This window comes from Lethenteron reissneri, chromosome 23, assembly GCF_015708825.2.
Source record: "Lethenteron reissneri isolate LAM-NWPU_2019-01 chromosome 23, ASM1570882v1, whole genome shotgun sequence".
Classification (NCBI taxonomy): Eukaryota; Metazoa; Chordata; class Hyperoartia; order Petromyzontiformes; family Petromyzontidae; genus Lethenteron; species Lethenteron reissneri.
Genome location: NC_083801.1, coordinates 14,677,475 through 14,692,681, shown reverse-complemented (window position 1 = coordinate 14,692,681; position 15,207 = coordinate 14,677,475). Strand labels below are relative to the sequence as shown.

The 15,207-nt window shown below is 48.0% G+C and overlaps 1 protein-coding gene across 1 annotated transcript; it reads right to left on the bottom strand.

The window, feature by feature from the left end:
* Window positions 1-423: 423 nt before the first annotated feature.
* CFAP210 (cilia and flagella associated protein 210) lies at window positions 424-13,314 on the bottom strand. Its single transcript, XM_061557360.1, has 9 exons — window positions 13,040-13,314; window positions 10,397-10,629; window positions 7,528-7,701; window positions 5,023-5,228; window positions 4,392-4,548; window positions 4,077-4,216; window positions 3,746-3,938; window positions 2,609-2,773; window positions 424-2,488 (listed from the first exon to the last, which is right to left on the bottom strand). The coding sequence occupies exons 1-9, from the start codon at window positions 13,086-13,088 to the stop codon at window positions 2,189-2,191; spliced, it is 1,617 nt and encodes a 538-aa protein (XP_061413344.1). The 5' UTR covers window positions 13,089-13,314; the 3' UTR covers window positions 424-2,188.
* Window positions 13,315-15,207: the final 1,893 nt, after the last annotated feature.

Sequence of the window (15,207 nt, the reverse complement as noted above, 5' to 3'; positions counted from 1 at the left end):
AAGTTATTTGGAGATACTGTGTCCCGTCATAAGAATGATAATTATTTTCTTATGGCTTGGGATCTACAATAGAGATGATCATTGCTTGTTTGAGCATTAGAATGTCGATTTAATTAATATTCCTGGAGTGCATACACTATAGTTGACATTACACGGTTCACTGGAGTTGTATTTTTTTTTGTACGAGACATGAAGCTGTTTATAACTTGAGTTTGAACGTGTCCTGAGTGAAACCAATTTATCTCCCAAGCCATAATTTTTCAAAATCCAAATGAGAACATTTGTTTTTTTTGTTCTAAATACTGTATAGACTCGACTGCAGTTGTGCCAAATGTCAGCTCTCTAATCCCTCTGAAATACAATTTACATCAGTCAGTGAATAGGTCACAGTTGTCTAAGTGTAACAAAGGACTTCCACGACGATTCTTGTTTGGTGCTGCTTTATTTTACGATGTTACAGCGCACGGCTTCGCTTTTCCCTCTCCGGTGGTGTCCCTCTTCCAACCCCGTGGACGAAGCGTCGTTCCTCCTCTCTCTCCGAGCTCCCACGAGGCTCACTCCGCTCTCCCGGCCTCGCCGCCGGCTGACGGCGCGCTGGAAGCGGAGGGGAGCTCCGAGGAAGGATCCGTCACGTGGCGGTCTGGAACCCCAGTCTTCCCACACCGACCTCGAGCCTTGCCCCTGATCCCCCTTATATCCTCCTCGGCGGAGCTAAGCCCTGCCTCTGGCGGAACCTTCTCGAGGGTTTCCGAACTTCTCTCAGCAACCCCGCCCGTCCTCTCTGGCCCGATCATATCCCCCCTTCGGATTGGATGCCGATGACATCATGGTGCCCCCTGGATGGCGCTCTCTCATTACATAAGTACCGTATAACAGTCTTTTCGTGGAATCAGCTGTTCAGATCCATTTGATATACACAGTAAGAACTGGGTAAATATATATTTTTTAATGCAGCCTTTTAATCCACACATGGATGAACCTGACATCAGCCGGTTGCTTAACTACAAAAGTTTGTCCACGGTCATACTCTACCACACCACAATACCGTATTTGGCACGTGGGTGGCATCTCCCTATGGAACATTCACAAGGCGATTATTTAACTTGGTTTGAAGAGCAATGAAGCCATATTTATGCATATTAAAACAATGCGTTCATCTGATATCACAAGACTTGCATTGTTATTGATGCGTTTATTAGACAAGCAGACTTTGCACACGACCATTAAAGGAAAACATATTTGATTTGTTTGGTTCATGCACTCCCATCAAGATTGGGTTTTAACCATTTGAGGGTTTTTTACTCTTGTATCTTGCTGTGAGAGCCGGACAGGCCGTGTGTCACCACCCCACACTGTACAGTGCGACGACGCGTGCCTAAACCGTGAACACAATGAGATGCTTTGTGAGCCGTGATGGCTCGCCTCTACACTTCATTTGAAAATAAGCCTACCGAAATAACCAATGTGTCTATGAATTGTCCAGCAAACTGACATTAAATACAGTTTGCAAGTGCTCTGCAACAACATCTCGGAGAAAATCACATTCGCAGACAAATAATATCACAATTAGACTTTTTATTTGATTTATCATCAGTTATGTTCCGTTTGTGCTGTTGGGAGTAATGTGGTCATTAGGTGAACACGTATTTTTGCTGAGCTCCGAAGCGCTGCATCACATCACTTCAACGAACGTACCTGGAAGACCACCCGTCGACCTCTGACTATTTCTCTGGACTCTCAGTGAGACCGCTTCATGCTCTGTGAATCATGGTTTGCCACTCGATATTCAGCTATTAATTTTGACTTCATACATTTTTATCCCCGAGAATTGAATTTGACCAAATGGCGCAGATTCTAATTTGATTTGACTGTATTAATCAGCGAATGGGCTGAGACCATCAACTCGGCACACGCGAAAAATCTCGTGAAATCATGGGTGGTCCGGCTGAATTCAAACCCAGTGGCTGATTCCATAAAACACCTCAAGTGTGAATTTTCCCGTTTGCTCGTAAAAGGAGCATAACACGAAAAGGAACGTTCACTTGATGGATTTTGTATTAACGGCCACTGAACCCAACCCGTGCGGTCCCAGTGCCATGACGCATCTTAACGAGCGATCGTCTCACTCCCGACACCGAATACGCGGGCTCAGAGTGGACATTGTGGACATCGTCCCCCTCCCCAACCCCTACCACACGAAGCCCAGCCTCTTCTTGTCCTGTGCCACGTCTCCGCTGCTGTAGAGCTCCTTCACCTCCTGCGCGTCGGCACGAATGGCGCCGCGCCCGGGCAGCGGGGGGCCCTGTCCCCCCGCTGCGGCCGCTCGGACCAGCGGCAGGGGGTTGCGGCCGCCAGTGCGCGCCGCGTCGATGACGCGTAGCGCGTACTCCTGGAAGCGTCGCTCCTCCTCGGCAGCAAGCTCGGCGTCGCGCCGCTCGCGAGACCGGCTCTCGCGCCGCGCCGCCTCCTCCGCCGCACGGCGCCGGGTCTGCGGGTGGGCAGCGAGTTTATGGGCGAGGAGTGAGTGTGCGAATGGCGAGCAGCGGTGTGTCTGCGAGCGGTGGGTGCGTCCGCGGGCGGCGAGCCAGTCGGTGAGTGTGGCGCCCACCATTTGCTCCACGTGGACGTCTTTGAGCTGGCGCGACTCCTCCGCCAGGTGCTGCTCCTTGAGCCGCTGGCTCTCGGCAAACAGGAGGTCGGCCTCCGTGCGGGCGCGCAGCTCTTCCAGCGCACGCTGCCGCTCGGCACGCTGCTCAGCTGCCTTCTCCTTCATCTGCCGGCAGGGGCAAAGAAGCGAGGACAAGAAAGTGTGAAAGAAGAATCGGTGGCGAAGAAAAGAAGTGAGGTTGAAGAAACGAGAGGCGAGACGCAGGGTGAATATCAATGCGCATTGGTGTGTTATCTTCCTCCTAGATCCTCATTCGTGATGGGGCCAAGTTGACCCTGGCTAATATTTGACCTCACAAGCTCACTATTGGGAGCCTGGTGTTCCATCAAAGGTGTGTACCAACGTAGAAATACGCTTTGCTTTCCAATCTAATTGGTTTCTGGATGAGCCGTCTGTCTGGCCATGTGGTGATGTGGATAGAGCGCTCAAATCATCAACTGCAATGCAAGGATCGATTCAGTCCCATCATCCCCACAGGGTTGAAATCTATGGTGACTCTTACCCCACCACGGGAATGTGGGACTTCCACCGCTGGCTTAGAGCCACCAATGGGGATAAGCGTCACCTGAAGCTCATTTGATTGGGGAGACAATTTTATGCCGACACTGACCTCTGGGTCACAGTTGTGTCACAGTCTCCAGTTGGCAGGTGGATGGACTGTACCAAATGGCAGCAGAGGATGCCAATACCACGTGCCAGCACGGTGTGCTGATGATACCGCATGGCTCCATGTGGTACTAGTGCAGTTCGGCAGTACCACGTGGCGTCGGTCCTGTACGATGCCAGTACTACGAGGACAAAATAATATTTCGTGCCAGTATCGTGGTTGTGCCGGTAGGTACCGCCGTCAAATAGTACCATGTGGTGGCACCATGACGGTGTCATTACCATGTGGTGGTGCCAGTATTACGTGCTATTGCTATCGTGCGGTGCCAGTTCCTTGGCGGTGCTATTGGTACCATGTGCAGCCGGCATCATGGTGGTGCCGGTCTCACTGTGCCAGTACTGTGGTGGTGCCAAATCCACGTGCTATCGGTTACCGCGTTGGTGCCGGTGCCATGATGGTGCTGCTCGTACCGTCTGCTGCCGGTGCTGAGCGATGGAGAGCCGTGCTGCCTGCGCCCTCTCGTCCTTCTTGCGCTGCTCCTGCTCGCAATGCGCGTCCTGCTCGGCCACGGCGCGTGCCACCCGCTCGTCCTCGTCGTTCACGCGTTGCTGAATGTGTGCCGCCAGCAGCTCGGTAGCGCGCTCCCGCTGCGCCAGCTGCTCCCTGCCACACGGAAGGGAGGGGGTTGGGTCGGGGTGGTGGGACAGGATTGTGCAATGTCTTCAGTGACATAGCGTCGAGCATGGCGGCAGTGGTGATTGTCTCGGTGATGGCGGCGATGGTGGCTGCGGCCAATGTTACCGCAGTATCTCTTCCTCCTTTTGTCGCTTCAGCAGGTTGATCTTGTGCTTGGCCGCAGAGTGAACGCGAATTCGCTTGTCCTCCTCCGCCTGGCGCTCTTGCTCCTTCGCTCTCAGGCTCTCTTTAACTGCCATGTGTTCCTGCAGAAGGATGGCAAGGCATTACGGTATCGGTGACTTAACACATACATCTAACACCTAACAGATATGCACGCTTTCTCAGCCACTCACGGTCTTCTCATGTCCCAGTCTTCATGCGTCTCCCTGTGTCCCCGGTTCACCGTTTGTCCCCGTGTCAACCCCGTGGCCCCCGTACCCTGTGCGCCTTCATGATGTCCTTCTTGTCGCGCTCGCGTAACTCGCGCACGACGCGCTGCTCCCACATGTGAGTGCGAGCGAGTCGCTCCATCTCGCGCGTCTCCTCTCGCGCCTCCATCAGGGCTCGCTCCACCTCGCGTCGCTGCTCCTCCACCCTGCGGGGTGGAGAGAATGGGAGAGCTCAAGCCATCGGCGCGAGAGTGAGTGGCGGGAGGAGCTCGGGCCCTCGACAGATGAGTGGGGCGCTCAGTCTGTCTAAACTAAATTGAAAACTAAACTTAAAATGTTTTTCATAATCAACGATTTTTGGGTTTAGATCGCGTTTATTTATAAATGTGTCGTAACCCTCCACCACCCGACACGGCCAATCAGTAAAAAATGTGTCACGTTGACAAAGACAAATAGTTCACTGCTTTAGCCCACCGGTGTGTTGAAGCAACAACATTCACAATTAAAATGTTTCCAGGTAAGGCCCACTGAGCCGTATAGCTCTTTTTCAGAAGCGACCTGGCCACCACAAATGGTCGCTCAACGAAGTGGCTCATCACGTGGCTCTCATCATGTGTCGATGAGAAATTAGTGGACTCGGTCCCTCGGCCGAGACACCGGGGGTCTGTGTAAGTCCTCACTGCTGCTTCTGAGCCTCCGCGATGCGCGCTGCCACCTCGGCTCTCTCGGCGGCGCGGCGCTCCTCCTCGCGCTGCGCCTCCTCGCGCTCGCGGCTCGACGCCTGCACCCAGTCGCGCTCCCGGGAGCGGCGCGCCGACTCCACCCGGCCCTTCAGCTCCAGCTGCGCCTCCCGCTCCTTCAGCGTCTCCGTGAGCTGCAGGGCGCTCTGTGGGTACGCGGGCACAGGCACACGCCGTTACAGCTCCCGTGTTCGCACACGCATATGTGTGCAATGTTGTACGAATCCGGGTAAGGCGTGCGCATTTGCTGGTGACCTGAATTTCATTCTCGCTCATGCTCAACATCAGAGGTAAATATCTGAAGCTGTCTCAGGCATCTGCTAGATCGAATAAGCTTCAAATGAGTGCTTAATTTTGGGTTGTAAACATCAGCATTGGGGAGAAAAAAGCCAGCTGGGCATGGTGCTGGCCACATCTTCTACTTCCGTGCCATCCCGGCCCTTATAGGGCCTTGCTAAAAGCATTAGTTCCAACAGTCTGTACAGCTATAGTGGAATCTTTGTCTTTGTGTGAGAGTGGGTGAGTGCCTGTAAGATTAGGTTAATGATGGTGTGTTCACTCTAAGAAGGTGAAATTTACAAACATTTCTAAATCTGTCACAACCTAAATGAGCCTCAAAAACTGTTCAACCCAAAATCACTGACAAGGGTTCTGATAAAGTGTACTCTCCCTATCAATGACGCTGCTATCTCGTCGCGGTTGAAGTACACGCATTCTCCTCACACTCACACGATATTCTCTCATTTATACTGTGTATCGGTTCCACCCGAGTGCCCAGTTTAGCAAAAAAATAAAGTTAGACTACAGCTCAAATGTGTCTTACAAATTAGTGGACACAAATGGGGAATGGCTAGTTTTGAGTCTAAATAAAATTGCATGAATATGTTCATGCATTTACGTCAGTTATTTACTGAGAAAAGCTGCAAGAATAATTTATCGGAGGGGATGTTTGGCCAATACTATTAATGAGTGTTACACTTCTTCTGAGAGTACTGGGAATTGACTGTGAAACTTTGAAGTTCAAAGTTCCCCTCCAAATACTCCATTTCTCCCCTAAACGTTTCCCAGATTATAAAACTATTCCTAACTCTCATTTTACAGGAATTAGAAGAGTTTAGAACTTTTAAAAAGTCACAAGATACAAATAATAATTAGTGTTGCCACCACCTCAACCCGTAAAATTGACATGACAATTTTTTTTTGCACATTAGACCCTTACGATGAAAACCACTCAGGTAAGTTCTTTGACGGAACGACTGACAAAGTTTCTTATTATATACCGATTGGTGCCCATTGTAGTCTAACACCACTACCAGCTAGAATGTACAACTGCATCTCGACTGAATCTCGAGACTCAAAGACTGGTCAGAACATTGCAACTCATAAAACCAAGGTCCACTAGGTCACTGACTCCAGCTGAAAATATGCACACGTGGGTTCACGTGGCCCCAAGAAACTCAGGAGCATTGCCTCCCTCTGCTGATAACTATGATAAGGGTGGCAAAAGATGTAGGCTAAATCGAGCACTAAAGGTGGGTACAATGTGACACAATCAGAACACGAGATGTAATAAATAAATAATAAGGTGCCTTTTTTTGAAGCCTCGCCTTTGCTGGAACACATTTAGATAAGCTCTTATAACGTCTATCTTATCCGCTCAGGTATACAAGGCCTGCAATAGCACAGCATAAACGTCAGACCATAGATCTCGAGGCTTCATGAGACGGATGATTTTAAAATAAAGGTCAGGTTTGGCCACGGAGGCACACGAGCACTATGCAAGTGTGGCCAATGAATTTGAAGATATGCATGTATTTTCAAGCTGAAAGTATTTTAAAATGTGCATTCTTCCAATACAGGGTTTAATGATTTCTTCATATATATCCAAATATATATTGTCCACACAGGTTCATAATCGAGATGTGAAATGATCATTGTGGTTATAGCTGCTCTAATCAGGAACACAGTTAGATTTCGATTTAAAGCTTTCGTGACTGCAGGGATTCATCTTCTTGGTTCTTTCGGTAAAGTCACGTAGAAGGGAAATAATAAAATAATAAAAATAAAACAGACCTGGTCTTCACCTGAGGACGGCTGCTTGCGTTGTGGCCGAAACGTCGTGAGAATTATTTTACTATGTTTTATTTTTATTATTTTACTATTTCCCTTCTACGTGACTTTACCGAAGGAACCAAGAAGATGAACACAGTTAGAATTAACATCAGTCAGGTAGTCAGCTCTATTAATACCCTTTGTCAGTAAGTCAAATGCATCCAAACTCGAAGTCGGCTGTTTCACGTGCGTGGCCATTGCGTGCATGTGCACGTGCGTGAGCAACGTGCATGTGCGTGCGTGAGCAACGTGCATGTGCGCGTGCGCGTGCATGTGCGTGCGTGAGCAACGTGCATGTGCACGTGCATGTGCGCGTGTGCGTGAGGAACGTGCATGTAAGCCGCGGACTCGCTCCGTCTGGTGGTACTGCAGCGTGCGCGCCCTCTCCAGGGCCTGGCGCCGCTGCTCCGCCTGGAACTTCGCTTCCTCCACGTCCAGGCGCTTCCGCGCTTCCTCCTCTTGCTCCTTGCGCAGCGTGAACGCCGCCAGCTTCTGGTCCCGCTGAGCCTGTATCCCCACAGCAAGCGGGCGCCACCGCACAGACAAGACACCTGAACAAAAGCCCTGGAGTGGCAAGGTAAAGGTTGCAGCCCAGCAATTCCTTGCTCGTGCTCCTGCTGGTGGAAGGGTCTCCACTACACGGAGCTATGTAGAGACTATCTCGGGGGTATTTGGCATATTCTTCCATACTGGCCACGTGTCTTCGAAGAGATGGGTGTACCCACACTTTAACACACAACCTTTTTAACAAAAAAAAAAAACTTTTTTAAGAATAACAATGCTCACGATTTCCCCATTGAGTCTCGAGGCTGTTAATGAGTGTTGGCTTCGTGTGGGCGGAAGCCAGAGAAAACTCGCCACATATACTCGTGGGGAACACTCAAATGCTCCACATAGATCCATGAATCCACTGCTGAACTGCCATCTCCTAGCGACCTCGCAGGTCTAACACAACTGAGAAATGTGGAAATGTTTTTGAAGTTAGGCAGGCTGACTAGTCATTGGGGCCCATGTTGATTAGCTATGGGGCCCACGAGGGCAATTCATTGCCTTGCCCTTCCCTGTCACAGAAATGGAGGAGCAGATGTCTCACACCTCCTAGATCAATATGTGCTCCTATCACTGTGTTTCCAATTGTATGTAGAAGAAATTACTCCACTTACACAACTATAAAATATCCTTTGAGTTCTTGACTTGCATAGGAATATTTAAAATTGTAAATATGCATTCATGTCATGAATTTTACACATTAAATCGAAACAAACAGCACTTATTCCAGCAAAATGCTCCAGGAAAACTCCCATTATGCACACATTCATGATTCACATTTTTTCATGTACAGTACTGTACGTTGTTTTTGCTCAAATGTATATTTAGTATTTGCAAATTATGTACAAACGATGTAGTGTAATGTTGTTTACGTACAGTGTTGTGTTCAGATATTGCCAGTTACAGCCTTAATGTGTACACAAGCGTACGTGCATTTTGTAACTTTAAAGTCTCCACCTTCAACTGTTTCCTAAAATGAGTAACAGCCTCCTATTATTCACGAAGCCAGAGTCCTGGGCAGTAATGTGAACGCAAGAGTTGCGTCTGTAATTGGAAACCAATGCTTCAAGGCTGAACTTGGCATCTCTGATGACGTCTCATTTCCACGGCGAGCGAAAACAGCGCCAACTCGGTGCTGGCTGAGCGCAGGGCAACAGAGCGCCCGTGTCCCCATACCGGCCCGGCCCGGCCAACCTGGACCATCAAGGGGGCTGGAGAGGGCTGAGCCCTGCCCCACGAAGGTTAAAGCACCCCCCGCCTGCTAACTCTAAAAGTCAAGTAAAAAGCATTCAGTGCAAAAATGTGGGCAATTGTATGTAATGTATGTTCAGAATAAAAATATTTATACTGGAGGAATCCGATGAGCTATAGAGCTCATTTTCATTTATGTCCAGTAGAGGCACAAACAATACAAAAACATGATCGTAGTGTAAAGTACAAGAAAGAAAAACAAATCACCCAAACACGTACAACTACAACTAAACCATGCCCCATCCTACCAAGCAAAGCCCACTGAGGGATTAACTTATTTTTTATAAGCGACCTGACCACAAACGATAGCTCAACAAAATGGCCCATCATTGGATATTTATAGTACCAAAATAATCGAAATAATCTCAATGCATGTTTCTAAATGTGGAGGATCTGGAGAAAAAAATCCACATGACCACGGGGAGAACATGCAAATTCCAAATATACAGGCGTCGGGGTCGGGATCGAACCTCCGACCTCCTGCATATCAGGCAAGGAAGATAACATATCACTACTGTTGTGCTAATTTTATAAATAAAATACAGTATATAAGTAAAAATGGAATAATCAATTCCCAATCTTATTTTGCACTGTACGTAGCCAACCATGCTAATTGGAGGTTTGGGGGAAGGACAACAAACTAAACACAAATAGCGGTTCTAAAAAAATTAGTTCTCAATCAATTATCAATGGGCATCAAATAATTTCCTTGCATACATCGAAGGTGAGAACGAGAACAGAGTGCATGGTAGATAAAAGGAGATCATATCGTTACACATTCTCTCTCCCGCGCTTAAAGTTTTGTTTAACATTGACCGTGTTGTACCCCCATTCGTTTTTTTCTAGCTTCCCCTTGAAACAAGGTCATGCCAGAGGGGTGCTAGCCCAGTTCACCCGATCCCACATTCTGCCCACCTCCTGGGCTTGCTTCTCGATCCATGCCACACAATTTACAAACCCAGAAAGCAAGGGCGACGAACCTTTGGTGGGCACCCACACATGAACACACACAGCTCACTCACTTCTGTCACTGGAAGAGGCTCTTGCAGTGACAGAAGGTATTGAGTGCGCCAATATTGGAAACACATTGTTACCATATCAGAAATATTCCCCTCTAGTGTCCGATTAGTGCAGTGAAGTCGCTTGATAAAATACCATTTGAGGGGGCTGCTTCAAAATGGCAAGGCCTCACGCGGCCGTGGGCCACATCAAACGAGGTCATGGGCGGTGCTCAGAGGTCGCAAACGGGTTTTGATTCCTTACCCGTACCCGTACCCGGCCGCACCAGGGTCGCAAACGGCTACCCGTACCCGGTCGGGTACGGGTAGCCGGGTATCGGGTAGGGTACGGGTATCGGGTACCCGGTTGCGACTTCTGGCCGTGCTTGGCTTGAGTCTCTCACCTCCAGAGTGTTGGTCCACTTTTGAGTTATCTCTTTCGAGCGAGCGAGCATGGCTGCCCTCTCTTCCCGGGCAGCGCGTTCCATCTCCTCCTGGATCTCGCGTCTCTTCAGGCTGCCCTCGATGCGCTCCCACTCTGCCCGGGGCAGCACGATCACCTGGTTGAGGTCGTGACCGAGGGTCGGCAGGCTGCGACCCGGAGGCGGGAGAGACAGGGAGCCGTGGTCCGGTGCTCCTGCACACCGCAAGGTGGAGGTGGGTGGGGGGTAAGGGCACAAGGGTAACAGAGAGTTGCGATTAGAGGGGCACACGCAGTGGTGTAGCGATCGAGTGTGCAGGTGGTGTGAACCCAGGCTGACGGGCCGGACTTGCACCAGGGCCATGCCAACCTCCGATTAGCACGGTTGGCTACGTATGGTGCGAAAAAAGGGTGGATGTCGTTGTGGACAGCTCCTATCTAGTCAGCAGATATGGTGTTCATGACCTGATGTGGTTCAGGTTGACAATCATAGCACTAACCCAAGTGGTGTTATCATAAACCTATTATCTTGACAATGTCACGAATTATATCACACACGGTTATGCTCATTCTCGTCTGCCGCCCCCATAGTCTGGAACTCACTTCCCACAACCATCCGTGCTATCGAGATTTACGTTTTTGCTCTGCCTATGACTGACTTGCCTTTCTCTATACAATAAATACCGTACAGTATCTCTGTTTATGTGGAGCATCTTAAGATGTGGTCGCATTTAGTCTACTTAGAGGCTATATAACTCCTCACAGCATTGCAATCTCACCGAAATTTAATACCACATCTCAACCACGAACACTCAGTTTCTGATGATACGATGTGAAACAGCGTGCAAGCCGATTGCTTTAAGCTACTGCTGAATGATGAGCTCTCCCCTATGCTCTCTCGCTCGTCAGTCTTGTTTGACCATACTTCACCACGCTGGGTCAAGTCGTGTTGATGAAGGTTGGTGTAAATTGTGGGTACGTCCACCTCTTTTCCAAGACGTCTCATGTCAAGAGTGGAATAGTTGAGCCAAATGCCCTCCGTAGTAAAGCCCCCTTCTGTCAGCTGGTGTGGCAAGTGAGCGAGACAACATTTCGCAATGCTGCGCCTTCAAGTTCAATTATTAGGTATAGCCCTGTGAGCCATTCGGCTCTTGAATCGGGTGCAACCGCAACAAACAAAAAACATGAACAAGAAAACATCTTAAAGTGAATATGTGACTAAGTGCAAACAGAAAATCCAAGAAAAGACAGCAAAATATTGCAGAAAAAACACCGCACACCAACGCTGTGTGCAAAAATCCCAGTGGGATGCAAATCAAACAACAACAAACAACCACAAGACAACTTAGATTATTAAGGCCATCAGTCTTACTCCGTACTACAACAAACAAACCTGGCCAAACCAGTAAACTTTTCGAAATCACCAAAATAAAGCAATGAAACAGTCATCATAGGAACTGACGGAGTTTTCACAATAAACGACAAACAACATGTACTACCAAAACCCTGCAACTCAATGCACCGACGCGATTTGTAACATTCGAGTCGAGTTGGAAACTATTTTTAAATCCTTTATATTGTAGTATTCTTGAATGAGACCGACACTTCGTAGAGGCCACACGCTTTTATTCCGATAACACTAGTCCTCAGGACTCACTGGGGAGACAGTCCCACACACACAACCTAGGGAGGTACAGCCTCCGGCTCTATTCTCATTTCTCTCCTTCCCTAGCCTCCAGCTACTCTGTTACTCTCTTCCCTAGCCTACAGCTACTCAGCTACTCTCGTCCCTAGCCTACAGCTACTCAGCCCACTCAGTTCCAGCGGGGCGGCATCCTTGAGGCTTGGGGGTCCAGGATCTCCGGCTCTCCTCCTTCAGCTTCTCCTCCGATCGACCCCTCCGCTCTCCAGGAGCCGTCTTATATATCCCCTCTCTCTGAGGGGCGGGGGTGTCTCGGGCCCTGGCTCTCGCCAGCCCCCTCCCCTCAGAGCCGTTCCAACCACCTCTCGTCCCTGTCAATCCGGGCCGGTCCAGACCGGTACGTACCTCTCCCCTAGCTTGTGTGACCTGTGTGACCTGTGTCAACCTTGGTGTCAACCTTGACCACCACAATATTAAGTTCGCTTGCTTGCTTAGGACCGTGCAAATCTTTCGATCGTGTTTTAACCTACTTCCCGTGATCAATCGAGCTGACATTTTGCACACAGACTCGTTGTGCGTGACAATGCATTTTCGTGAAAAAAAAAATGTTTTCCAAAATTTTATACTGTTTAGGGAATTTTTTTAAAATATTTAATTACCAATTGTTTAATGCTGCCAGACAATCATCTGACCCATAGGTGGCAGCCATCTCAAGCCAGAGGACGAGATGACTCTAGCCGCCCCGATGCCACGCATATAAAGGATTTATAGTGAAAACTTTTTTTTTACGGGTTAATTTTTTAGTTTTCATGATTATCGCCAATCGAATTCTTTTAAATCGGCCACGACCACTGGTTCACCAGCGTTTAAAGGCGACGATGACGATGGGCGTTTATTTAAGCACGATAATTCTAGACGTCTGTTTAAAACACGACGATGTTGACTATAACGACGCCGGTGGTATCAACATCCTTCCTTACTTACTTGTTGAGACCAGAGCTCCCTTCATTCCTCCTCCACGTGACATCGACATCGATGGCTGCGCCGACGGCTTTAAACTTCAAACGCGAGCCTAATAAATACACGAATTGCCAAGCACCGAGCAGATGTCGTCGGCTTTGTTACAGCAACAACAACAACAACGAGGAGTAGAAACAACAACAACGACAACAACAACGACAACAACGACGAGTGTAAGATCGATGTGGTTGGTGGTGGTTGGTGGTTGTTGTTGATGGGGGAGCGATGTTTGCGCGTGGTCGCTAGGCAACGTTCACCACGGCGACGGCAGAGCGAGAGATCATTGGGGCTGGCCATATATGACGTCACGCACCTGGGGAGGGGGGGGCGGGGTCAGATTTTTGTGACGGGGGGGGGTGAGAAATGTGACGTCACTTCAAAATGCGCAACTTTAAATAAATAGGGAATTATATTCTTGGTTCTTTCGGTAAAGTCACGGAGAAGGGAAATAATAAAGTAATAAAAATAAAAAGCAACATTTTTATTATTATTTTATTATTATTTCCCTTCTACGTGACTTTACCGAAATAACCAATAATATGAATCCCTGCAGTCACGAAAGCTTTAAATAAAAAAAAATATATAATTGTTACAACAACACTAATTGTTATAACAACACTCCAATAACATCAGAGGGCAGCACCACATTAAATATGCACTACAATGACAATAGTTTAAAGCGATTTGAATTATGTTTTATTTTCAAAATGGAAATATGTTTTTTTTGCGGGGGGGGGGGCAGAGCTTTGTGACGTCATATTTGAGGGGGGGGGGCTGACTTTTTGTGACGCCGTGTGACGAGGGGGGGGGGGTCAAAAATCGTCCAAAATCGCGTGACGTCATTTATGGACGGCCCCATAACAACATCCCCTCCCACCCTCATCGCCAGCCGTGGTCTATCCACTGCTGGTGGCGGGAGCGGGAGGGGAGAAGCTGATTCATGGGTCAATCGATTGTTGGGTAACGCAAGAGCCATGCTCAAACCACCGCTGCATGAATCGATATCCATCATCAATGATTGTTGGGTAAAGCAGAGCCCTGCAATGGTCAATCCACTGCTTTATGAATCAATTATTTGAGCATAAGACATGTTTGTGATGGAGCCGGAGTTGATACAAAAAAGTAGTACCACTTTGTGCAACTTTAGCATTGGGTTTCATATGGACAGACTGGACCTTGCCATGAGAATGTGGACATTCCAACACCGGCTCACGGCCGCCAAATGTGATGAGCCACGCTCCACTGCTTGTTTCAGCAGGGGAGGTTTAGAAATTAGCTTTGAATGTTATTTAAAGTATCGGTGTGATGGCCAATGCCATTTGTTTCATTGCAAAGTGCATTAACACTTCTGTAGTGATTAGAGCTACCTTTTGTCCAATACTGAATCTCATTTTGAATAACCATCTGATAATCCCTAATTGTTCGTAAATGTAAGTTAATGCCAAATATAAAAGAAACAACTCTGGACTTAAGTAATAAAAAATATAAAAACCCTTCAAACTGGTAACACGTGGAGACGAACACGTTTTGGTGACGTCACTTTCTTAGCCTGCTCCATGTTGCTTGAAGGGGTGGGGGGGAGATTTCTTATTTCATAAATGGATGCAACCATTACCCACTATTACTCTCGCTATACGATTTAATTCTCAAATTAATACTGTACAGTCATATATTGCACATTGTTAATTCCGCAGTAATGATCTCGATGACGATGATAACTCGTATTAATGACTGTCAATACTTAACCGCATTGCCAGTGCTGGACTAGTGGTGCTGGGTATGCGTGCTGTATGATCAGTATGTACAGTACGAGAAAGGCAATTGATTTAAATGATCGATTCTCAGGATCACGGCGAACGCAACGAGTATCTGTGTTACTCGATTCGTGTTGCTGCAAGTGCATTGCCGTATTCTGCAGAGAAAAATACCCTACGGAAAGTATCAGAATCTGAAAATGAAAATTGGAGGAATCCGATGAGCGTTAAAGCTCTTTTTCACAGATGTCCAAAACTTAAAATAGGGCACTCCAGTGTACCGCAACATTGACTATTATGGCCGTAAAACATATAACTTTAATTCCTTTTGAAACGTTGCACATTATTTAATTCACACGCAGAAGTAACCATGCCCCT

What these genes read in the sequence shown, in the direction of transcription:
- CFAP210 (XM_061557360.1), bottom strand. Translation starts at nt 13,088, where the DNA reads ATGTCGATGTCACGTGGAGGAGGAATGAAGGGAGCTCTGGTCTCAACA. An exon ending in GGGAGCTCTGGTCTCAACAA is followed by an intron (nt 10,630 to 13,039) that starts GTAAGTAAGGAA and finishes TGCGGTGTGCAG; the next exon opens with GAGCACCGGACCACGGCTCC. An exon ending in AGTGGACCAACACTCTGGAG is followed by an intron (nt 7,702 to 10,396) that starts GTGAGAGACTCA and finishes GTGGGGATACAG; the next exon opens with GCTCAGCGGGACCAGAAGCT.